This window comes from Ascidiella aspersa, chromosome 2 (genome assembly GCF_963924565.1).
Source record: "Ascidiella aspersa chromosome 2, kaAscAspe10.2, whole genome shotgun sequence".
Lineage (NCBI taxonomy): Eukaryota > Metazoa > Chordata > Ascidiacea > Phlebobranchia > Ascidiidae > Ascidiella > Ascidiella aspersa.
This window is the reverse complement of record NC_139448.1, coordinates 3,339,866-3,364,458: the sequence shown is the minus strand read 5'-3', so window position 1 is coordinate 3,364,458 and position 24,593 is coordinate 3,339,866. Positions and strand designations below refer to the sequence as shown.

The window sequence follows — 24,593 nt, the reverse complement described above, 5'->3', positions numbered from 1 at the left end:
CCAAGAGATTTTGTGTTTATTGTGCAATTTACGCTGTAACGGCTTATGTCCCAGATTTATTGTCTACTCGCACCAAAGTGTAAATGCTAAATGTGCTGTTCCGCGATTATCTCGTCGGTCAGCAGTTCGATTGACTGTAGACACTTAAGGCTGCTATCCGCTGGTAAACGGACCTCTTCTCAGTTAACGTGTTGTGCGGTTGACAGCGCTGTGTTGTTTACAGTGTTAATTTGTCCGCCTTCTATAGTTTAACTGGTTGTTCGCTTATAATATAATACAATTCTATTAACCTATACGTCTTGTGGTTGGCTAACGAGTTATACGCACGCAACCTTAAAGCGAGGGTCGGAAACTTCAACTAAACTAATCTCGTGCCCCACAGTAGAATATTTTTCAATTATTTATTGTGGGTGGGTAGGTTTAATGACACTCTAAGTGGATTGCTGTATAAGTGTATATAAACCTGACCTTAATACGAAATAAATGGAGTACATGTTGTGTGGCCGGAGCCGGATTCAACAGAATCGTCAAATTGGCCCAAGTCGGGTTTATATTTTAGGCCCGAGTCGGAAACCGGATGTTTTTAACCGACTCCTCAGCCTTGGTTCAAACATGTTTATGTTTGCTCTTAAATTTGCTATGTAACACTTTGTCTGGCTTAGCTAAGGAACACACTACTTACAACGAAACACCGCAATTGTATTTGCAAGGAAAGAAGAAACTGCGCGAAACCATAGTTTGGCGAGCGAAGGAGCAAATCACAAAAGAACTTTCACAACGATGATTGGTGCGACCCCTGGCGGCGGCTTTGAAGTTTGGCGGGAAAAGAAAAAAAAAAGAAGTTTCTGGTTGAATGCGCATCGCGTCACAAAAAAACGTCGAGTAAAAATCACGATAAAATAATCGCGTTTTGCGCATTTTGTTTTCTGGAGTTTTCTAATTTCGGTTGAAAAGCGCTTGGTATAAAACTTTGCGAGTAGAAATAGTCGTGCTTTTCTGCGGTCTCTTAAACGATGAAAATCATACAACAAGATAGGGCTGCAGTGAAAAAAGGTTGGCAATCGCGTTTTTGCACACTCTAAACTTTTTACACACAACAGTCTTTGAGTTGACGCTAAGAATAAACATGACTGCCGTTCACCTTGGTCCCTGCGTGATAAACAAATTTGAAAGGGGGCACAATTTTAATGAAACGGTTTAACCGCGTACAATATTAAAAATACGGGCTGTGCTATCAATTCCACAATATAAGCAAAGTGATATTGTTTGAACTTTTCACGGTGCAAAAAACGGTCAGAAATGAACAGTTATCTGTATGGAGTATTACGGTGCGAAAAGGGCTAGAAATGAACATTTAAACACCATGGGAGTATTATCAGCAACTAACAGACACTACAATAAAAAAATACTTAACTGTTTAACGACACATTGTATTAAAATGCTGACCAGCTTTCAAACGATCGTGTTTCATCATGGCTAAGGTAGCTAAGGTTTTAATACAATTTTTTTTAAACAGTACCATCTAAATTCCAGATTTATAATAAAAATATTTATCCTGTGTACAAACGGCATGCTGCTGTATTCCCTATCGCTATAATGCTCGTGCTACACAGGCTAAAACGCTGGAAAAAATACTCCAAAGACAGCAAGAAGAGCTTGAAGGATAGCGACTCAATAAAACTTGTTCTTTATCCCATCATTCCCTTTAAAAACATATCAAACTCGATATCATAATCGTCCCCATCTGTAGATTGGTCCTCTGCTGTGTGGTCGTCGTAGTGGTCTGGTGCTTGTGGCCAGCCATAATCCGGCTCCCATTCAGGGTTAAGGGGGTTCACACTGTGCTGGGAATGTTGGCCCGACGGACCTGGCGTTGCCTAAAACAGGAAAATTCCGGGCGTTGTTGTTCAGTAGTTACAGTGTTGCCACACAGTTTTAAGAAATAAAAGTTCCAGGTTTTGAAAGACTTAAAATTGAATTGCTCGTTTTAAAATCGACGGATCTGGCGTTGCCTAATACACGGAAATTAGTAAGACTAGCTTGCAGCTAGTGTTATAATTATTTCTGTAAGACGTTGGTTCCAGTGCAATCACTTGTTAAATAACTTGAGTCTAATTCAAGCCTTTAAGAAATAGCAAATCGTCCCAGTTCATGTCATCAGGACAAGCAAATTAATAAATTAATATTAGATACACGGAGTTGCCAAAACAGGCAAATAGTTGTTCAGTAAGACCAGTTAGTGTTGTAGGTCATTTTGAAATGACCTTATAACCAGGCAAGTCAAGTCTTTTTAAATAAATAATAGGTCGTTTCAGCTCAAAGTCATCAATTGCCCACGCCAAGTCCTAATCAAGTCATTGTTAGAGCAAGTCAAGCCCCAGCCTAAGTAATCAGTTGCCCAAGTCAAGTTGAAGACAAATCATTGTATCAAAATAAAAATTGCCAACGAATAAAAACGTAATTTTTATCAGAAGAAAAATAATAACCATTAAAAAGACAAACAAACACTTACATCTATTTAAAATCGTTTGACTCAATGGTTTTGGTTTAAAAAACGTAACTCAACCTAATGTGTATAATAGGCAATACACGTTTTTTTTACGTTTATGTCAAACTCAAAACTTTAACATTATACCTCCGCTGAAGAGTTGCCTGTTTGGTCTAATGTGTGTGGGTGAGCGTGGGGCGCGAGATACTGCTTGTAGAACTCGGGGTCAGCTGCGTCTGCCGCTGTGTACTGGACCCCATTGGGGGTGAAGAATACTGGTTCGTTCTGCAACAATATTAAATAAATTGTATAAAAATAAAAAGTACATTATTTTATGTAGTTCATTGGAAACTAAAAATGCACTGGGGAAAACCAAAATGCTTGCCATTAGTAAAGTGTAAAAATTAAAAAAAATTAAATTAGACAATTTTATGCTTGATAAACCGACAGTCCGACACACATCTAAAACAGTTTTTAAATATCTTTAGGCCATAGGTTTTTCGTAACATTTTGGTATTAATGTTATATGATTTTTTTACATATGTTTTTAACTGTTTACATATTTGTGTCAATATTTTACGTATTTGTTCTAGCCAAATTTACTGCTCTTTTTAATTTTCATTTTTTTTAAATCACTGATCTGTTTTCAACAAGTGGTTTAAATGCAAATACGAAACAAAACACAAAAATAATCGCAAATAAATTGTTAAATGTTAGGGCAAGGATATAAACAGCAAGTTGAGATATAGTTTGCTATAAGTTGGATAACGACATTAACTGATGATGATACAAGTGCATGACTAAGAATCTTTTTTAAGATTATTTCGATCCATTCGATCTATTTTTCTTTTGACATTAATTTTCAAGCTGGATTTCAAATCCGTGCATAAAGTGCATCTAAGACGACTATCATAAAAAAAACACAATGTAAACAAACCATATACCCCTGCTTTAGTAAATTTGATGTGTTCCACATTTGAATGCGTTTCAGATTTAACATCAAGATGCAAAAACACAGCAAATTTGACAAAAAAATCAACACCAAGATGATAAATGCTTAAGAAAGGTAAGCAAAAGATGGGCAGTATGCCATATGTTTAATTGAAGTTTAAACAAATGTATGACCAATTGTCAACAAAAACAAAATTCAAACAAACCATATAAAAATCTTCATCATTTGGAACATTCTGCTTGTGTGGGAAATACTCCTTAGATTGGGAGGCGGCCCAATCGGGGTCTTCCGGTTCCACCCGGCCCCACTTTTCCGACCGCAAGTTTTTGAAGCCGATCAGAAGGTTTATTGTTGAGTCGGAGAGCTCGGACGATTTTCTCTTGTCTTCGTCGAGAAATGAAATCATATCGTCGAGAGTGGATTCCAGTGTTTTGAGTGAATCCTTTCTGTCGTCTTTTAACGAATCCTCCAGCGAAATTACAGTCAACTAAAAAGGGAAAAATAAGTTGTTTTATTATTCATTATGTGAAAATTATAAATTTCTTGATTAATAAGGTATTTTTTGTTTGAAATTCCTTTAGTTATTTTGTTGGTAAAAAGTAGTTGTTCCAATGAAAAAACGAACTTATCAGTTTTAGTATAATCACAAAAAAAATAATAATTCAAACAAAAACAATATGTAAAAAAACATCAAATAAATGATTACATCCAGATCCATTATTACCATAATTAAGGGGTTCTTAAACTAAAGAGAATATCCCCAATTAAGATTGGCGAGCTAACAAATGCAAAATCCCAATGCTGCATGCATATAGTTATTAAGGTACGGCAATATCTGTTTTAGATTTGGGTAAATGTAATGCAGCATTTTGTGAAAAAGAGAAACAAAACTAAAAATTTCAAAAAAACGTATATTGGCAAGTGTCCGACTCAACTCAAACCAGCACTAAAGCACATCTAATAAACTGCGTAGTTACCTTTAAAACACGGATGGCACACTGGAGGTTTTCATTGCTTGGGTGGGCCACAAGTTTAGTTACCACACCCAGTAAGGCACGACCAAGGACTGCAAAACGTTCCATCACACAATTCTTGCGCTCCAGCATTAGACTGAGGAATAACTCAGCGACAAATCTGGTGAAACCCCTTGCTCTGAAACACAAGGTAAAAAATATATTGGTAGTACAAGCTTTTAAGTCGTCTTAGGAAGTATGAGTTTATTGGTTTAAAAAGTTGGCATAAAAGAAAAAATCATATTGTGTCCTCCTTAACAAATTTAGTGTCAAGTTTAAGGGGAGGGTAACGCCTCCTTATGAGGAGGTTGTGGGAAATATTCCTAAACACTTGCATAAAATTGTGTCCAAGTTTACATCAACCTTTGTTAATTTAAAGTGTTAGGACTGTGTTTTAACCTAAATTTAAATTAAATTCAATCACAATACGTTCTATTCGTCATATAAACCATATTGGATGTGGGTAGTTTCATGCAGTCTTACTCAAGTCTTAAGTTCGACCCGGGCGAAACAAAGTGACTCCACAGTTGTAAAAGCAAAAGCTGTACTAATCTTACCTTTCAGCAATCTTTTCTTCGCTGGCTAGAGCTTCATCCATTCCACCAAACTCCTTTTGTGCTTTTGAAAGCAAAACAGAACGGAAATTGGACAACCCGGTTTCCGATCTCGACAAAGTATCGCAGAGCTGTGCTCCCAAATAGCGAAAATTTGCCTCAATTACGCACTGAAATAAAAATGTTTGAACATATTTTAAATTCAGGTTGTACAATAAATTGCAAGAATTTATCTTTTTGCACTATTTTGGTTTGTTTTCAAAATTTCCTATTATTAAGTTTCAGGAAATTTTTAAAATATTTATCTGAGAATACCAATAAAATTTCCTTTTTAGCTATAAATTTTGACCCATTTGTTGTTTTTTGTGTAAAATAGAAAATGTCAAGCTTTAAGCACACATAAATAAACTTTATTAACCAACTAACCATTTCATAAATAACGTCCACTATTTTTTCCACCGATGGTTTTCCCAAATTATAACTCCTCAGTTCGTCAGTCATAGAGGGAACAATTTCGTCGAAAGCAGCTGGGGTAAGTGTCAGCTGGTTTATACAATCGTCAACCAGTTTCAAAGCTGTGCCTTCATTCTGATCATCGCCTAAGTATTAAAAATTAAGGTTTGACAGCTTTGACAAGTTATTATCAAATTTTGCTGGTTTATGCTGTAACAACTAAGTAGTAATTCTGGTCAAAATGCAGCTTTAGAGGGGCTAGATCACAGTTGTTAAACACATATGTTCGTGTAATGTTTAGTTTTTATTTCTCTGTGTAACTACTACATTTTGTAATTGTTTTGATTTAATTTTACAAAATGTTGTCTTCTTCTATGAAATATTTTGCCAGTTTGAAACCATCTGTTCTAGGTAAGGATATTTTTTTCAGAAACTTGACTTGGTAGAGTACAAATTTTAACAAAACTGATATTTTACCAAATTAACTTTTTTTTTGTCTTAATTTTTTCTACCAAATCAACTTTTTCCCAAAACAAAATTGTGAAAAGTTTAACAGATCTTAGTAAAATCAATAGAAAAAAGACACAAAATCTTTTTAAAGTGTAACCTAAAGGTTCATGGATATTGGATGACATATTCTGGCTAGCAATATAATAACAAAATAAGTCAATGAAGTAATGTATAATGATTATCGCCATGCCAAATCCACGAACTTGGGTTTGGATGATTTAAACCAGTGTTTAAGTTATGTGACATATGCCATGGACAAGTTCTTGTGTAAAGAAAGACACTTTAAAACACCAAAGTAAACAGAAATGTTTAACAAGTCAATCTCTTACCTTCACTAGGGGTTGTTACAGTGTTTGATTGCTTCAGCTAAAAAAATATTTATATAGATTAGGAATTAAAAATATTTTGAAAAAATTGCGAACAGAATGTGTAAAATAAGGAGATATCTCCTCACTCTTACACCTACAGTAGATGACGACAATAACTTTAAATGGGAGAAATTCTTACGACATCCTTAAGACTTTTCTTGAGTTTATGGTTTTCATTTCAAGTTTATGTGTTTTCATTTCAAGTTTATGTGTTTTCATTTCAAGTTTATGTGTTTTCATTTCAAGTTTATGTGTTTGTATTGTTGTTTTTTCTAGAGACTGACGATGCTTTATTTTATGGCGAAATATATATTTCTCTTAAAAATGGCCAGAAGTCTAAATATTCTGGAAAAAATGAATATCTATTACCAATATTAAACCAAGATTTTAAATTACATTTTTCCACTCAAAAAGTATTTAAAAGTTGGGTATTATAATACTAATCTAAATAGATCTGCTGCAAAAATGAGAAGCCACCTAAAGAAAACCTTTTCTCAACTCAAACAATTTTCTATCATAAAAGCTTTTACAAAATGCTAGCAGTTGCAAACTGTCTAAATAGTATTTTCTTATTGCTAAAATATCTCAAAGATGTCTTTACATTAAACCTCGGGGAGTTTTGAAGCAACAACATTACACTACTTGTAGATTGTAATAATCAAACTAAAGTGCAAATACTAAATTTGTTTTTAATGGTTATTAAAAACTCAATCTTTTAACACCTGACTATAACAACAATACCATTTAATGGTGAAAATAACGGCCCAAATAGACGTTTAAACCTTCTATTTGGGCCGTTATTTTCACCATTAAACTTATGAACAGATCCGTATATAGTGTTCCAAACAATACCATTGATCCTTACAATATGTGAATGCAGACTAATGCAGTTCAAGGTGATCTTAAACTTGAAAATGCTTAAATATGGTCTTACTCTACAAATATCTTTTCAAAACGGAATCAGAGTTTTGTTTTCAAATCATATACAATATTTGAATACCGGTACAGTTTAAGGTTATATTTAATCTTGAAACTTTTACCAAAGACAAAGCCATTGATGCCGATGTTGTATTTGCAAGAATATCTGATAAATCAAGACGTACTACAGCAATTTGCCCATAGAAAACCAAATTGAATACTTAAAATGTAGCCAATCAAAAGGTTTAAACAATTGACCAAAGGTTACCTTTAGCTTTAGTTCTGCGATGCTTTCTTCTTCTGACTGAAATCCGAGCTCACTGAGTGGTTTCAAACCAAGTAGTGGAAAGTAACTTCCCTTCCATTTACTTAAATCGAGGCCTTCGACAAATGGCTTTCTGGACAATTCTGGTTGGTTGCTACCTTCGCTTACTGCAAATAGACTCTCTATAGGTTTGTTGTCTGTGTTTGCAAAATCAGCTTCTCTATTTTCTACGTGGAATTGTCTAGAAGAGGACATCAGGCTTATTCCTTGTATGGGACTCTCATCTTCAAATATCGGGAATGGTAAGTTCGCTTTCTTTTGGGGCGAATATTTTAAATTTGACCCATCCATTGGGTTTGTAAAGATATCAGTCTCGTAAGGGTCAAAAACATTGCTTCTGTTTTGGCTGCTATCTGCAGGGATTTTAGATTCAGACGGATATGGTGTGGACGTACAGAAAGCAGCTTCAGTACTTAGATGGCTGCCTTCTGTTTGTATCAGTGCTCTGTCTGAGTCTGGACTTATTGGTAGGTTCAGTTTTGGAATAACGACAATCTCACTGTCATCTCCACCTGCATTGATGAAGCCATTTTCTAACAAGCACTGTAGAGAAAAATATTGTTAATCAGCTGTTCTTTTGCACTTTTTTCAAAATATTATCAAAATCTGTGAAAATTCTTTGCTGCTTTCAACACTTAAGTTAATGTAAAATAGTGCTAAAGCTTTTGTAATGCTGAGTGGATAAAGACTTTTAAATATAATTAAATGTTGACATTAACTGAAGATGATACAAGCTCGTATCGAAACATCTTAATCAAGATGATGTCGATCTACTCAACCTTTTTGGCTTTGCAATTTATTATTAAGCTACATTACAGATCCGTGCATAGTGTACCCAAATGTTAACATGTTTGTCTGAAATAGCAAAACAATCCATGCCTTATAAAGCATAAACTAATATTTGGTTGAAAACTTTAGAAAATAGCATATCTTTAACAATTAGGTCAGATAACTCCAAGAACCTTTTTGAGACTTACTGCTGTGTATACTTGTTTATTTTAAAATTCAATATTAAATAAACTTTTTCTATTAACTACAACTGAATGAGATTGAAATTCTTTCAATATCTTAGCCTTCAACCAAATTACTTGGTAATGACCAAAATTAACAACTTCTATTAATAATTTTGGTAATGTTAAAAGCAAAATTTAGGTTAAAGCACCATTCATGACTGTTTTTACTAGAACAGGGTTTTTTTTTTTAAATATTTTTATTCTGCATTGACCTGAGTCGAAACATTTAAGGTAGGGTTCCTCTTTTTCGCAGGTTTTTTCACTCCCGGGAAACAGGATTGACAAATGAAACTTCCCGGGAATCCCGGGAATCCTGACGAAATTTTCGTGCCCTAATTACGTCATTATGATGATTAAAATTACTTTTTAATAGCTTCAAACGTTTAATTAAGCTCATTTATGTTCTGTAGTATTGCTTCTGCAATCTTACAAGACGTTCTCGTATTAAAGTCAGCACCCTTATTTGTTTTTTTTTAGGGCCTTTTTATTGGTAAAATAAATTTAATTATGTTTTTCCGCTGGTAAGCACATAAAAGGAACTCAAGCAAAGACTTTAATAGGTTTGGTAAAATTTTTTTTCTTTATATTAGTCAAAAATGACAATGTTTTTTAAGTTTTGCTATGTTGCCGAATAACTGGGATTACAAAAAAAATTTCCCGGGATTCGGGATCGTTATTTCGCGGAAAATCCCGGGAATTTCCCGTCGAAACATTCCCGGAGAGCAACCCTAATTTAAGGAAAAGGAGCCAAACATTTTTTGTAGTTATACTCTTTAAAAAAGTATATTTTACTAAAATTTTAAGCCGAAAAAATAGTCCCTGTACTGCACACCCATAGAGTCTACAAACTCCAGTACAAGAAACCCTGCACGAGAACGTCACCTTAATCAGTAATACATAGTTCACAATTTACAAGATAGGGGTTTTCTATAACTGTACATATTACTTACCGAGGATGATTGTCTTGGAACAAAAGCAACGGCCAAAGCTGACAGGTTTGAACTTTTCGCAATTTCGTCGGAACTTTTGTCGCCATCTGTAATTAAAAAAAGTTACTTTTAACTGTTGAAATGATACACTACATTTGTCTAAGATTTTAAAAAATATGTAAACTTCAATGTTGTAACTTGGATTACAGCTTTGGTGTAAGTAAAACTGCTAAATAGGTATGTTAGGTGTTTGCAGTAGAATGCCAGATACACTGCAAATCATTATTGAATACGACATACTTATATATATTTATATGTATATAACAGAAACCAGTATTACCCCTTATCTGTGCGAATTTTAATTGGAAAATATTTATGATACAATCATACAAAATATAATGATCCAGCATAATATTAAAAAAATTTTTATCTCAGCATATTGTTAAGCATTTTCAAGCTTATAAAAGCCTATTTAAGTTATACGATAAATTAAACAGGATCACTGAACCATGTAGAAGACTTTTTTATATTATTCTTAAACATTTTTTTTGCTATTTGCAGTGGGACATTTTTTTTGTAAAAATTACCAAAATAAAACAATATTTGCAAACTTACCAGAGTTATTGCTTTCATCCCCATCTAGTGGTGAAATTCCAAGATGCATGTTTCGGAACTTTTTTAAAGTATCTGCAGATTGGAATGGGGCAGCAGCCGCTTGCAAATCTAGGTAAAGTGCAGAGTTGTAAAAAACTGTATTATGAAACTTTGCATTCAATCTTTTTTTGCAAGGAAGTTTTTTTTACATAAACTCCGATTGTTTTACAATTATTGCATTAATGCAACTAGTGTGTGACATATAGAGAGTATGGTTATATATTTAAGAACAATTCAAGTTGAGATAAATACTTGTTTTAGGCTTACACATATGTACTTTCGCAGAATCAACCTAAGCAAATTAAGTGTACTTAATGTGAAACTCAATAATGCTATTTTCTTATGTTTTGTTAATACAAAAAGGTTCAGTTGAAAGAATTTGGATGACCAAAGCTTTGCTGTCGTAATTACGCCTAATATTATGGTCCACAAAATAAAGGTTAAAAAACAATGATGTACAGTAACAAACATATAATATCTTGCATAAAACGTGTATTATTTTTCAGTCATGTACCTCTTTGAACCATGGCCAGAGCAGCCTTTGATATGTTGGTTGGCTTTCGCATCATTGAGGCTTCTCGTATTTTGGCTTCCTCAGCTGCCCTTCTCATGCGATCAACCTTAACGTCTAGAGCAAGAAAGAACAGTTTTACCAACTTGAAACCATTAGGAGCAGGACATGTTGTCACCAGGGCTACCAGGTCGATTAAAAAACAAGAGTCTGGCTCCAGTCAAGTACAGTGCGAAAATTTTTTTAATTTAACACGGCAACAGTGGGGACTCAGGACTTCAAAAGTCTGATGTATTTATAATCGAGTCAGGAGCCAGACTCTAGTGTAATAAACCTACTTCTACAGGAAGAAACAATAGATTTACCAACTTGAGAGCATTGGGAACATGATATGTTGTGTTTGTTTACTATATTATTAAATATGTTTGAAAAGAGTCTGGCTCCAGTAAGAAAAAGGAAGTATTCTGACTCCCTAGATCACCGCTTCTCAACTGGTGCGCCGCGTGCAAAGGGAAAAATATTCTGATATTTTACTTTCCTATTAGGCTTAGCTCATTGATTCCAAAGTACTTTTAAGTACAAAACACAGTAAGACCTTCAAAGCAACAGCATCCAAATCAGATAATCTATAATACCATAGTATTAAGACCACCAACATAATAACGCCAACTTCGTAGTAATAAGCACGTCAGAATAAGATCTAAAATAGTCTATACATAAGATTTTAAACATGTCGAAATAAGTCCAAAATTAATCGGAAAAATACTAAGTCCTTGACTGTAGGGAAAGGGTATGAGATGATTGGGGGACACCTTTCTGGCATTGGCAGTTTGCTGTCGACATTTGGGCGCCGCTGTTTTGGCTCTAGATTTTTTGCCCCTGTTTGGGTGGATGGGCAGGTAGTTTGTGGTGTTAGCAATTGGGTTAGGGTAGAAAATATTAGGGGAGTTGGTGATAGTTCTAGGTGGGGCTTGGGGTTAGATAAGAGGTTCTATAGGCATTATTATGGCAATTTAGGTCTGATTTTGTCATTATTACAACTATTATGTAGTCCTATTTTCTCCTTTTTTCTAACTGTCTTTTATGGAACTATAAAGCCTATATAACAAAAAATTGCAAGCAATTTTAAAGAAATACCGGTACACCTAAAAAATTCTGTACACGCTTCGCTCGCAAGGTGCGCCGCGACATTTTCAAATGTCTCTTAGGTGCGCCACCAAGTAAAAAAGGTTAAAAACACTGCCCTAGATATAGAATAATTCAGTCATATGGGTTTCATATATTAAATATACACCAACATTACATGGTTGGAAAAGATTTTAAAAGTTCTTCAAAAACTTAAAAGTTCCATTTATGCTAGAAATTAAATGTTTCTCTCTAATAGCTGAAATAAATCAGTTTGAAGTTAAACCGGTTTTATTATTTTATACATGATTTAGTAAAAAACGTTTGTTTACCAATTTATTAGTTATTAAATATGTTTAAAAAAGAACTAAAAAAATGAATTAACCTGCAGATTCTGCATCCTCTTCATCATTAACATTAAGCGGATTTGTAAAATTCGAGTAATGTTGATATTGGGTCGGCGGCCGGCTTTGATTGTAAGACTGTTGCGGTGCCGTGTAACTCGACGGGGCTCTGTACGGTTCTGCAACTTGAGCCGGCGGATTTCGCCAGTTTTGGCTGTCCGATCGTCCCTGACCACCACTGCCACCACCGGAAGACCAAGTTTGGTTGTGTGCATTATTACCAGAAGACCATTGCTGTTGTGACTGTGGATTAAAGGAGCTATTGCTTGTATTGTTCGACTGGTAGCTGGCGTTGCTGTACGGGCTTACACTAGGGGGCGGGGTTTGCTCTACGTAGCCCGAATACCCATCGGGGTTGTAGTATATGCTTGAATCCACAGAAGGGTTAGTGCTTCGAGGAGCAACATTGTTGTAAGCCATTGCTGAAGCAGGGTTCGGTGTGTAATTCGTCATAGGCTGTGAATGCCAACTGCCAATATTTTGCTCATTGAAGGAATTGGTCGGTAGAGCGTCGTAGGGGTCCGCTTGACGAGTTTGTTGGGGTACGGGTGACGGGTTGCTTTTACTCACAGATGTTGGATCCCAAACCCCGATGTCGATATCATTGTTTCTCTGCCATTGCGCCATTATGTGGGTGAAATTTCAAATCGGCCACTAGAAAAGTGGGATTTTCTCCTCAGTTTTGGGGCACTGGTTGGAATCAAGGATGGGATAGGATTGTAGCTTTAAGCAACGGAATTATTTGCAACCACAAAATGATAAAATGTAAAGTATTTTAATAGTTCTTTTCCTATTACCAGAAACAATAGTTTGGAGTGAAATTGTTAAATTATTAGGTATTTGTTTTTGGTTCATTGTAAAATCTATGTCAGATCTTGCGTTCATGCAATTAGGTGGCATATGGGGTTTAACAGTATAAGCAGATCTACAAATAACCAATCACACACAATAAATTAGGCAGTTAAATTATTAAAAGAGTATAAATTAGTCTGTATTTCATGAAACGTTTTGTAGAAATTTAGGCACTGGTCTAGAATCCTACCACATTTTCGCCGGGGTTTGTATTGCTAACATTATTTCTATTCTCCTATATTTTTTCTTTCTTGGTATTTAATTTATGTCAACTCGTTTTGTTACTGTAAAAAAGAGTAGGATTCTAGACCAGCGCCATAATTTATCAGGTTGAGTGCCAAAGTTTCAATTGTGCAGGTTATCAATTAAGGTTTTATGCACACCCCAGGGGGCCCAGAGTGGAAACTTTGGATTTTACTTGAAATTTTGAGCCTGTCACGACGTTATTTGTCAAATTTGCACGGCTGAAAATGGAGTACTATACTGAAAACCGTTAAGTTTTGCGCGTTTGAGCGATTTTTCGCGGCTGAACGCATCTAACGTTGATTTTACATAAAATGCGCGGCAATAACCACTGCTGAGTGGGAAACTGTGGGGGGGGATAAATCCCCCGCGCAGGCCTTACCTTTCAACCTGGTGCACACCCATAAGGTTAAACACCGAAGTGTGCATTTTTCTAAATTTAAGATACAAATATTATAGTTGTGCTAAAGTTTTTTATTTTTTCGCGTTCAGCGTTGAAATGTAGTAGGATTTTAGACCAGCGCCCATAATAGCACACCTGCACTTTGAAAAATTAAAAATGTACGACCGAGATTTCGACGAGAAGTGGCATTAAGGCAGACTGGGGATACACCAAGTGAAAAGAAGAAGCACCCCGTATTAGGTGTTACCCTTTAAAAAGTTTTAAACACAACACAATTTTTAGTTGAAGTGCTCAATATACGAATGAAACTTTCCTGAAAAGAAACTAACCGACATAATGTTGTTTTCTACAATTTTTTTGCGTGCAAAAATAAATTAACAGCCAAAGTGTTTCAATTTCTTCCCCCACATTTTAACAAATTATGACTCCATTTTGTGTCAGCAAACTAGAATTTTGTTGTTTTTTAAGGCAACTCGCTATTTCGGAAAAACTTTTTTTTTTTCAAGCAACTTATTTTTTTTTATCCAAGCAACTTATTTAGGTAAAAATGTCATTTCGTGCCAGTGGGGAAGTTTGTAGAAAGAGCCTGCGTAGCAAGCTGTTTTAGTTCGTAAACCACAATATTATATCTTTGTATGAGCAATGTGTGGGCGGGAGCGTAGGCTCCAGGGATGGCAAACCACTAATCCGCGGGTCACAAAGTGACCCACCACAGATTTTTAATGAACCACTTGCCTCTCTAACATAAAAACAAAGCACCATTGGGTTTTACTGCAACCATAATACCATACAAGCGATACGCCGTAATCTGTCGCAACACGTCAGCACATCAAATTAATTCTTTGTTTTATCGCCTTAATGTTACGTCACGGAAAGTTTTTGTTTAAATTCCATTGCCGATATCTCTTGCTAGAGTTTGCAACGAATGCCTTGTTACACCAATTTTTATGCGTCAGAGCTGTATGTGATGTGACGTATATCCGTTTAATGTGAGCGCTTTGTTTTGAAATTCGCCTTATTGTCAACAATGCGGTATTTTTTAGAATCGAACGCCAGTTACGTCGCAATGTAAATCGAAGCGCTTTTGTTCAAGCCATATTGGGACAAAAATATTATTTCCGTCTATAAGAGTCGAGAGAAAAAGGTTTAGACCACGCCTTGTTGTCACGTGATTTATTATTGAAAATCGTAAGAATATCTACGTCAATATTTCCTGTGCATTTTAGAAATCTTTTCGCCAATAAGTATAGTCGCACAATCGAATAAATCAACCAGTATCACCCAGTACTGCCTAGTGCAGAGAGAAAATACTGAGACAGCAAAATTGACTGTTCATGTATCTGAACTAAAGGAAAGAATTGGACCTGTCTGGCCTCACGAAGACAGGCCATCTCAAATCTTGAAGGAGTGTGGTCGATTCATCTTGGCAATTATATAAATGATGACTCATTAATCAGACCCACCCCCTCAAATCTTCCGTACGGAAGCCGTAATCGTTGGTCATAAAGCAACTTCCGGGGGGCTAGATCACAGATGTTTTTTAACACATATGTTTGTGTGTGTCTTTCATTGATTGATACGGACTGATGATCCCCAGTGTGAAGTTGCTTGTACTAACAAAATGTGCAAGTATTGGCGCATGGTTGTTTCTCGACTCGCTCCTCTCTGAGCCTGCATGGCTCAGTTGGTAGAGCGACGGTCCCGGCTTGACCGAAGGTCGTGAGTTCGAACCTCACTGCAGGCCAGTTGTTTTTCTGGCTTGCTCTGCTTGCATCATAGATCGACAGATTCGGCGAGTCTGCGATGGCTTTTCGGTGTACTATTGATACGGAAGCCGTAATCGTTGGTCATAAAGCAACTTCCGAGGGGCTAGATCACAGATGTTATTAAACACATATGTTTGTGTGTCTTTCATTAAGAAGGAAACAGTTAACCAAGCAAGAAATGGTTGTTGACAGGGCTGCGGAGTCGGACACGGGTAAGAGCACGTAAAAGTACCAGACCCCGACATGCGCAGTACTAAATTTCAAATCTGATATAGCCGCCAACTGTAAACTGTAAAGGTTGAATAGCATATTGAGGAATATCTTCCAACGGTGTATTGTGAGTGAATGAATTATACCAAACAGCCCTACGAGTGGATTGATGAATATCCACGTTATTTTAGTTGCGCAAATGGGTGGAATACAGGTTGTAGAGTCTGGGCTGGACTCGGGACTCGATGAAATCGCACATTTGACCGGAGTCGGACTCGGGTTTATTTTTTTTGTTGGCCGGAGTCGGACTCGACTCCGCAGCCCTGCTTGTTGGTCTCTGGCTTAAAGGCCACCCCTGCAATAATCCCTAGAAGAACAATGTTTATCCTGCGAAAATGAACACATCACAATAGGGATACGAATTTATTCACGTTCGAAATCGCGCGGCCACGAACATTAACTACGGAACGGTGCTTGTACATATTCTAACGAACGTGGAATGCAACTGACAAGTGGTGCACATGACCCGATGTTTAAACCCTATACGACAGGGATGGTGAACCTTTTTAAAACGTCCGTCACGGGCAACAACTTGATAAAAAAAAAAGTTGGCCGTACGTTGATATATATGTTACTGGTGCGAAAATTTGTTGCTGCATCTTTTCTACAAATGATATTACCTTGGCTTGTAATCCACTGGTTTCTAGATTCAATTTTTGTTAGGAAAATTAGGATTCGCAGGAATAGAACCAATATATTGACCAAACCTACAGCAAAACTGTTTATGTTATTGAACAAAATTTGGCAGACGCCCCATGTGAAAGGATTGTATTGCAGCATGGTTTTAACATTAGTGCCATATTACGAATATATTTTTAGAAAACATTTTACAATATTTCGTAATTTTTCAAGTCAAGTGGGTCACAGAAACCCTGTAATGGGTCACTTTGTGACCCATGGGTCAGTGGTTCGCCATCCATGTCCTACGACAAGAAAAAGTACAACAGGAATAAATAAACTTTGCTTTAACAACAAAGCGCTATAGAATAGAATGATCTTCTTAAAACGTTATCGAATGTATATGCCCTACGCAATTTTAAGATACGATATTTTTTCTTTGTTGCAGTTCATTTTCCAGGCATTTACGCTTAAATTGATTAAATTCTCGTTAAAAGAAAAAGTTTTATGAAGTTTTTTTTAGGTAAATTGTTGTTCAAAGTCGATTTAAAAACAAATTATGCAGTCGAAACTGATATTGGAATACCCCCGAATCACGTAGTGCCCCCCAAACAATTACTGCATTGCGCGGATTAACCACCAAAGGTACAGTTTAGTGCAACTTCTATAGTAAGGCAAAATAACAAAAAAAAACACGTATCAATTTGATGTTTGAAGCATAACAGAGGTTTTTGGACGTAGAAAGAATGTCGAAGTCCCTGCAGAAGTAGGCAGCATTTTGTGAACGTTTTGAATTGATGTTAAAAATAAATAGAGTCTAAACTAAACGTTCAAACATACGCTGTCTACTTCTGTATGGGCTGTGATGTCTACTACGTTTATCAACCATTATGCTCCAAAGTTTATTGTCAGCCACTATGGAAAAAAGATGTCGATAATGATCAGAGATATTCGAAACATATTTTACCGGAAAAATGTGTGTCAGCCAGGACGACTAGATGATTCGACGCGGTGAAATTTTGCGACTTCCAACTAAAGTGCTTTAACGACACAGTTTAAGGGAAAATTGTGACATTATAAGATTGTATATTTAACGATTTGCGCCAAAGATAATAGTAGTCTTTTAATAGCTAATTTTATAAAAAAAATGTTTAGGCCATTTTTGTGTCATTTCGGTTATTTTTATTTTCAATAGATTTGTTACTTTACAAAAATGTTTTTTTCGGGGGGGATAATACTAAAAGGGCTAAGTTTAGTTGAACAATTTTCTCTAAGCGATAATAACCTCTCGGGATTTACGACACTTTGGGCAAAAGATACCTTGTTCGATCCAATACCAAATGACGCAATTATTATGCTAAAATAGGTAAAATTGAACCAAATATTAAGTGCATTGGTACTGATTTACAATGTATAAGACCGAAGTTTAATTTTACGTTGTGAAACCTATTTATCTTCGGAGCATAATGTTCGGAGGTTGTAGTAAGACGTAATAAGAAAGTCAAAGCCCATACATGTTAAAAAAGAATAAAGAGTTATTCGAAACGTTCAACCTACTTCTGTATGGGCTTTGATATTCTTATTTATCTTCGATTCCTTATTGCAGTCCTTAAATTAATGTTCAAAATTTCACGATGTATCGCAAAACATGGATGTAAAGCATGACAGATCGGCAACGATACCACCTTAGTATCGGACAAGTATCGATACTATCACTTGGTATCGAGTATCGGCCGCGATCCGATATTATCGGACATTCCTAGAAACGACCTAAACAACAAGATAACATGCAATAAGCGGGAATTTTGCACAACGACAATTTACGCTCTATAGACGAATAAAATAACGGATCAGGAAGGCGCGCGGAGGAATACGTAGATATCTATGGAATGCTGAGCACCGCGGATGAATACAAATACAAGCGAAAAAAGACAAAAAAAAACAGAACGGAACAAATTGCCTTCGCAATCACTTGGAAGTTAAGGTTTAATTGGTCACAAACATATTTTGAACGTTGCATCAGCAAACGTTGGCCAAAGCATTCTAGAGTCGCAAAAATTAAATATTTTGGCAACTAGAACTATTATACCGTCTTAAGTTTGCCGCAACGTTTAAGCTTGACGTAATAAATATACTATATACTACAAGGAAATAAAGCAATATCATTTTGAAAAAAAAAATAGTTTTTTACTTATAGCTATAAATTCAACTGTACACATTTAACCCAAGAAGATAAAACAAGAAAAAAAACTTTTTATTATTACATAAAATCTAAATAGTACTTGCTGGACATATTTCGTAATGGAGGCAGAAATTGCACAAGTTCTAGTCTCAAACATCTCCATCGTGTCATTTCTCCGCGGGTCACGACACACAGCTTTTAGTGCTCTTTGAAAATGTGTTCCGTTTCATGTCATGTCATTTCGCCACGAAACTAGAATGTGGTGTACTTAAAGAGTCCCAGTCCGTTTACTGCGGTGTCATTTCCTTGATTCACGGGTCCAAGCTTGTAAAAAAACATTATTTTTAACCATTGGATGTTGCTGTTTTTACATCAAGTATGAAGTGCAATTTAAGCCCCGAACCATTTGGTGTCATGTCCTTTAGCCACAGGTCATGACACCAAACAGCCAGTGCCGCTTCAAGCTGAAGTCCGTGCAGTCCAGTCGATGTTGTGTCATTGCATTATTTTAATTCATTTGATGTTGCTGGCAGCTAGAATTAAGTGCCAATTTAAGTCCCAAACCATCCGATGTCGTGACACCGAACAGCAACTGCCACTTAATGCTAGTCCAGTCGATGTCGTGTCATATTCTACCATAGGACAATAAATGAAATAGCCCGCAGTATTTTTAATTTATTTAATGTTGCTGGCACAAGTGCCATTTTGATCCTGAACCATTCAATGTCCTGTCATTTCACCACGAAGTCACGACAGTGAGTAATAAGTGTTATTTTGATGCCGAACCATCCGATGTCGTGTCATTTGGCCGCGAGTCATGACACAGAACATCCAGTACCTTCGTCCTGCGACTCTGCGTACTCGTCCGAGTCATAAAGCTCGCTATCCGACCCGAGTTCGCTATTCCCTTCACCGCCATCTTGAAAATCATCAGACATGGGGTCAGCTACAGGCGCCGGCGGTAAATGAGGAGCCAAATCCCCGTCGACCTGGTTCAACAGCGCCAAGCTCTCTACTGTTGTCCGTGTGACGTCATCCAGTGGCTCGTGACGTGATAGTGAAGTAACGACGCTTGATTGGTCGTCGTCTTGCTCCGAGGACGAGGCTGATCCTTCTGTCCCGTTGTGGAGACTGGGAGGAGCGGAGGAGAGGTTTTGAGCGCATCCGGGAGGAGGGAGCCTCTTCTGTAGGAAGAATAACATGTTTAAAAAATATACTTAGGTGAACTATGTAGTATGCACGGATCTGTAATGTAGCTTGATAATAAATTGCAAAGCCAAAAAGGTCAAAGAAAATGACATCATCTTGATTAAGACGTTTCGATACGAGCTTGTAACATCTTCGGTTAATGTGACTGAGAAGGCTTTGTAATTTATTATCAAGCGAAAAAATATATATATATTTTAAAATTTGATGTTTCTTGAGGCAAACAGGTAATTTAACTTCAAAAACTTAAGATTTTTAAGAAGGAATATCCAAACAACTATTCAGGTCAGCTTATTTATTTAGGCTTCCTTATTTCACATTATACAACTCGGAAGTAAATTGATTTATTTTGTAACTCTGAATCACACCAGGTACTAGGTAATAAGAATATCAAAGCCCATACAGAAGTAGGAAGCGTTTTGAATGATTCGAATAACTCTTTAGTTCATTTTCAACATATGAGTGCCTTCTCACTTTGTTGAAAATAAATAAAGATTTACTTGAAACGTTCAAAATGCTACCTACTTCTGTATGGGCTTTAATATTCTTACTACGACGAACTACAACCTTTATGCTCAATAGAGAAAATAAAATATAAAAAAAGTTGATGTTACTTGAGACAAATTGGTGATTTAGCTTGATAAATGAAAGATTTTTAAGAAAGCAACTAGCTAAACGCCTAATTTTAATAAGCCTTACTTTAGTCATTTATTCTCGCAAGTAATTTACATAGTTTAAAAAACAACGGACCAGACACATAGTTCAGGTATTTTAAAGTTGGGTGTTTCTTGAGACATATTAAGTGCTGTGATTTAATGTAACAACTTAGAAAGCAATTTTGCTTTTTCTTACCAAACAAAAACAATATGATTGTGCATAAAAAAAGTGCACTAAAGCAGTGGTTCTCAACCGCCGGTCCGCGTCAACTTTCCTGTCGGTCCGCCAAATATATTAGAATTTTGTATCTCAATTGCAAATAGAAGATGTTGAAGGCTTGCATCAAATTTCGAAAAACACGTATAACACGTATGTTATAAAAAAGATAGCAGCAAACTGCTCATTAAATTAAAGTTTTCATTCTTTGCTTTTAAGTTGCATACTTTTGTCGAAATCAAATTTTTAATTTTTGAAGGTCAACCGGTCCGCGAATTTTGTTTTAAAATTTTACCGGTCCGTAAGCTAAAAAGGTTGAGAACCACTGCACGTTAGCATAACACCCACCTTTGTAACAGGCACTGTGCTTTTGTTAGCTAGTGTTGGTGTGGGTTGAGTCGAGGGTTGTACACTGCTCCAAGCACTTCGGTCTATTGTGATGTTGGGCACCACAGATACTGAGGTCGAGTGACCGGCTGTGTTCATACTACTGCTACTGCTGGTGATGGTGATGGGGTTTGGGCTTGTTCCGTGGCTCTGCAACTGTACAGTAGTAATATTATTTGATGGAAAAATGTAAGTAGTCGTTTAAACGTTCTGTTTAAATATTAAAATGGCAATGAAGCCATCAGAATGCACTGATTGGCGAGTTAAATTTTTTTTGTTGCAACACATATATAAAAAGTTAAGTTACGGATGGCGTAACATTTTTGTTAAAGAGCTAAATAACGCTGAAATATTGTTAAAAAAGGCTTAACGTTTTTTCTTTCGCCTAAACGTTGCTTTGCAAAAAAAATATCCGGATCATATTGTGAAACATGACTTGACAAAAAACAACAGAAAGCCATCTATACCAGGGGTTCTTAACCGATGGTACGAGTACCCCTTAGGGTGAACGAAGCACCAAAGCAGGGGGTACGACAAGCAGTGTGAAATTATGCGCTCTCTGAGCATATTTGGAAAAAATGCATAATTTACTAAAATCAACAACAAAAAGTCAGTAAATTAACTGATTGTTTGTTTGTTGAAAATATTGTTGAACTTTCAAGACTGTTTTTGATGCATGCATTCAACACATGTTATAAATCCATTGAGTTTAATTTCTAATATTACAATTTTATTTACTTCCGTCGGCCATTGCAGACCGGGGGTACGAGGAAATTTTACGAAAACTCAAGGGGTACGAGGACTAAAAAGGTTAAGAAACACTGGACTACACTGTTAAAAATACATGCTTAAAGTTCTAATTTTGCAACATTTAACCATTACTTAAAGTATTTCAAACCTGTTGTTGCGCCATAAAGGCCTGTTGTTCCGCATGAGCGATCTCTCGCGCGTTTATGACGTCATAGAGCTCCTGGAGGTGAGCGCGAACGCTGACGAGGACCGCTTTGTAGCCGGGACTGTGACGTAACAAACAACAGTTAAGAGCACTGGGGGGTAAAACTAAGTAAGAGAGATAGACATATGGCAAACTATAATGGCCACTTTTTATGATTTTTTAAGTACAAAAACGCTTTTTATTTAAACATTGAAGAACAAGTCTTCAAAAACTTTGTAAAATAATTTTATGATTAACAGCTGCCCCTTGCAATTATATTAAAAACACTAGTATAAGGCTAAAATACATATAAGAAAAAACGCTAGTATTTGGCAAGTTTAATAATCTACTTTGGAACCGCGCGTCTAAAGAAAAGCAAAACGAGCCAATTATTTATCAAAAACTGATTTACAGGTTTAAGTTTTTATAGGTTTTTTAAAATATTTATAGATTTTGGACAATTAAAAAACAAAGCAGTACGGATGCCATGGTCAACACAACAACAAATAGTTTAAAACTTTTTTATTATCGTGTTTTGTAAACACTTATCTTAAGCTGAAAAACAATATACAAATTCTTTGTGGCAATCCGGTTTTGGGTTTCAATTTCTGTTTAAAACTGTCGAAAAAAACCCACAAAAATGAAAAAGGGTGAAAGAATTTTGACCGCAAAACACATAAATAGAGGAAAACAAGAAGTCTTTCATTACCATTCCTTGAGCGCCCATTGGTCAATCTGCGACAGGCAGTCACGTGTTCGCTGAAGCTGCTCAAGCGGAACGGTGTCTACATCATTAGAGGTCACGGGGTCAGCGAGTTTTGCCGACCTTACGAGCCGAGCCATGTTGGAAGGATCTCGCAGCATCAGACACACGAGGGTGGCCCATTCAAGACATAAGGCCTCCAGGAAAAGCTCAAGCAGGTATCTGTGGGTGGAAGTTAACGTTGTAAATAAGTCGTTTCGGGATGAGTTAAATCCGAGTCAAGTAATTAAAAAACAGTGACTTGAGTGCACATAATAAGTCATTGATAAGTCATCGACATTGGTAGAAGTGGCCAAGTCATTCTCAAGCAAAACAGTAAAAACCTTTACCAGTGTTGTATATATAAAAGTTATGTTCTTTTTTGCGGTCTGCCAACTCATTATTTCGCAAAATAGACATAAAAACAAAACAAATATGGCAAGTTAGCATTGCTACTTCCAAATGTGCCCTAAATACACAAATTTTGTAAAAATGTACACATACCCAACACATTTAGGTTACAATACCTAAAAGTATCTAATGATTTTTTGTTTAATAAAAATGCACAGTTACTTTTAAAAATAATTATTCCAAACATTATTTGGCTTATTGATATAGATATATTTATAAATACACATTATAATTTTTATGTTAATTTTTTGATAAATTGTATTACTTTTTACCTCAACGAATAGGTAGCTATGTATGCAGAACTTTAATATATCTTCAAATATTTTGTGACGGGCAATTCTAACGGGTTCGAAATATTTTAGATAGAGACATTTTCTCAAAACGCACCTTTTTTATTGGCCGTTCTAAAAAGTGAAAAAAACAACAAAAAAAACATAAGCCCTTTTTTAAATCCAACAACAAAACAAACATAGCAAAAGCACCCACTGTAGTTTCATCTCGCATCTTGCGGGTCCCCTCTTGTCATCCAAGTTAATCCCGTTCCCAATGAATCCGTAAACATCTTCGGAAGTTGCTCCAAAGCTGGAATCCTCAACATTAAGACTCGATTCAGACACCTTTAATAGCAGATTGTGGTAGTGGTCAATAAATACTGTTTAACATCCAGAAATATTGGCCATGCGTGTTTTTAATGCAAAATTAATATTTATTTCAGATTTTGTCCTTCAGATTTCCAACATTTTTTCAGTGTAGTGTTTTTAAGCTTTAAAAATTATATTAATGGTTTAAACATATTTTCTGTTAAGCTGTTTTCCGCTTAAAATTGATTGATTAAATTTTAAATTAATATTGTATATTTACTAATAGCGGGTTAACACTTTGTTTAATCAGGAAACCAAACCATATACAACTAATTTCTTAAGTTGAACACTTATATTTGAATGATGCTTATGGACAACTACATTGTTGACGTTACAACGCCGTTTTTGACGTCACAACAGCACTTACCTCAGACATCTCAGATGCTATGGTGGTTAGGGTGAGGGTGGACCCCGTTTCGCGAGCTGAAAGGACGGTTAGGACCCCACTTCCGGTTCCCCCGTCATCGTCGGTTCCCACGCTCGCCACGTCAAGCGACGCGACTGCATTGTGACGTTTCGGAGACAATCCAGAGGCGCTGGGGTAGCGCAGGGCTGGAAATTAATCGAAACGAGTTAAGCGAGGGTGGAAATTAATTGGAAATTTGGCGCAGGGGTGGAAATTAATTTGAAAAGTTGGCGCAGGGATGGAAATTAATCAAAAAGTTTACGCATGGGGAGAAATTATATATTGATACGGTAAAACGAATCGACAAGTTAGTGAAAAAACGGAAGGTAATCAAAAAGTAGGGGGTGAAAATTAACAAATGGTTCAAATAAAATGAACAAAAATAAGTTAATGCAGAGCTATAGCAAAGAACCTCAAAGTCAGCGAAAGAAAATAACCGCAA

General features: G+C 36.2%; 2 protein-coding genes across 2 annotated transcripts in view; both read right to left on the bottom strand.

The window, feature by feature from the left end:
- Positions 1 to 1,688: 1,688 nt before the first annotated feature.
- Positions 1,689 to 12,992, bottom strand: LOC146163164 (uncharacterized). Its single transcript, XM_083382939.1, has 11 exons — positions 12,199 to 12,992; positions 10,692 to 10,805; positions 10,139 to 10,246; positions 9,545 to 9,630; positions 6,300 to 6,336; positions 5,434 to 5,606; positions 5,011 to 5,177; positions 4,418 to 4,592; positions 3,646 to 3,927; positions 2,636 to 2,773; positions 1,689 to 1,877 (listed from the first exon to the last, which is right to left on the bottom strand). Exons 1-11 carry the CDS (start codon positions 12,842 to 12,844, stop codon positions 1,689 to 1,691), a joined length of 2,115 nt encoding a protein of 704 aa, XP_083239065.1. The 5' UTR covers positions 12,845 to 12,992.
- A 4,892-nt stretch (positions 12,993 to 17,884) lies between these two features.
- The window catches only part of LOC146163163 (guanine nucleotide exchange factor subunit RIC1-like), a 34,525-nt gene continuing 27,816 nt past the window's right edge, over positions 17,885 to 24,593 (bottom strand). The window contains exons 29-34 of the mRNA XM_083382938.1: positions 24,113 to 24,297; positions 23,591 to 23,721; positions 22,661 to 22,876; positions 21,916 to 22,033; positions 20,979 to 21,173; positions 17,885 to 19,735 (exon numbers count right to left, since the gene is read on the bottom strand). Of these exons, the coding sequence (XP_083239064.1) occupies positions 19,367 to 19,735; positions 20,979 to 21,173; positions 21,916 to 22,033; positions 22,661 to 22,876; positions 23,591 to 23,721; positions 24,113 to 24,297 (1,214 nt within the window). The 3' untranslated portion in view covers positions 17,885 to 19,366. The remainder of the gene's footprint in view (positions 19,736 to 20,978; positions 21,174 to 21,915; positions 22,034 to 22,660; positions 22,877 to 23,590; positions 23,722 to 24,112; positions 24,298 to 24,593) is intronic.

Coding starts and splice junctions, on each gene's coding strand:
- LOC146163164 (XM_083382939.1), bottom strand. CDS start 12,844: ATGGCGCAATGGCAGAGAAACAATGATATCGACATCGGGGTTTGGGAT. Junction 5,178..5,433: donor TGGACGTTATTTATGAAATG/GTTAGTTGGTTA, acceptor TTTTTATTTCAG/TGCGTAATTGAGGCAAATTT. Junction 3,928..4,417: donor GTGCCATCCGTGTTTTAAAG/GTAACTACGCAG, acceptor TTCCCTTTTTAG/TTGACTGTAATTTCGCTGGA.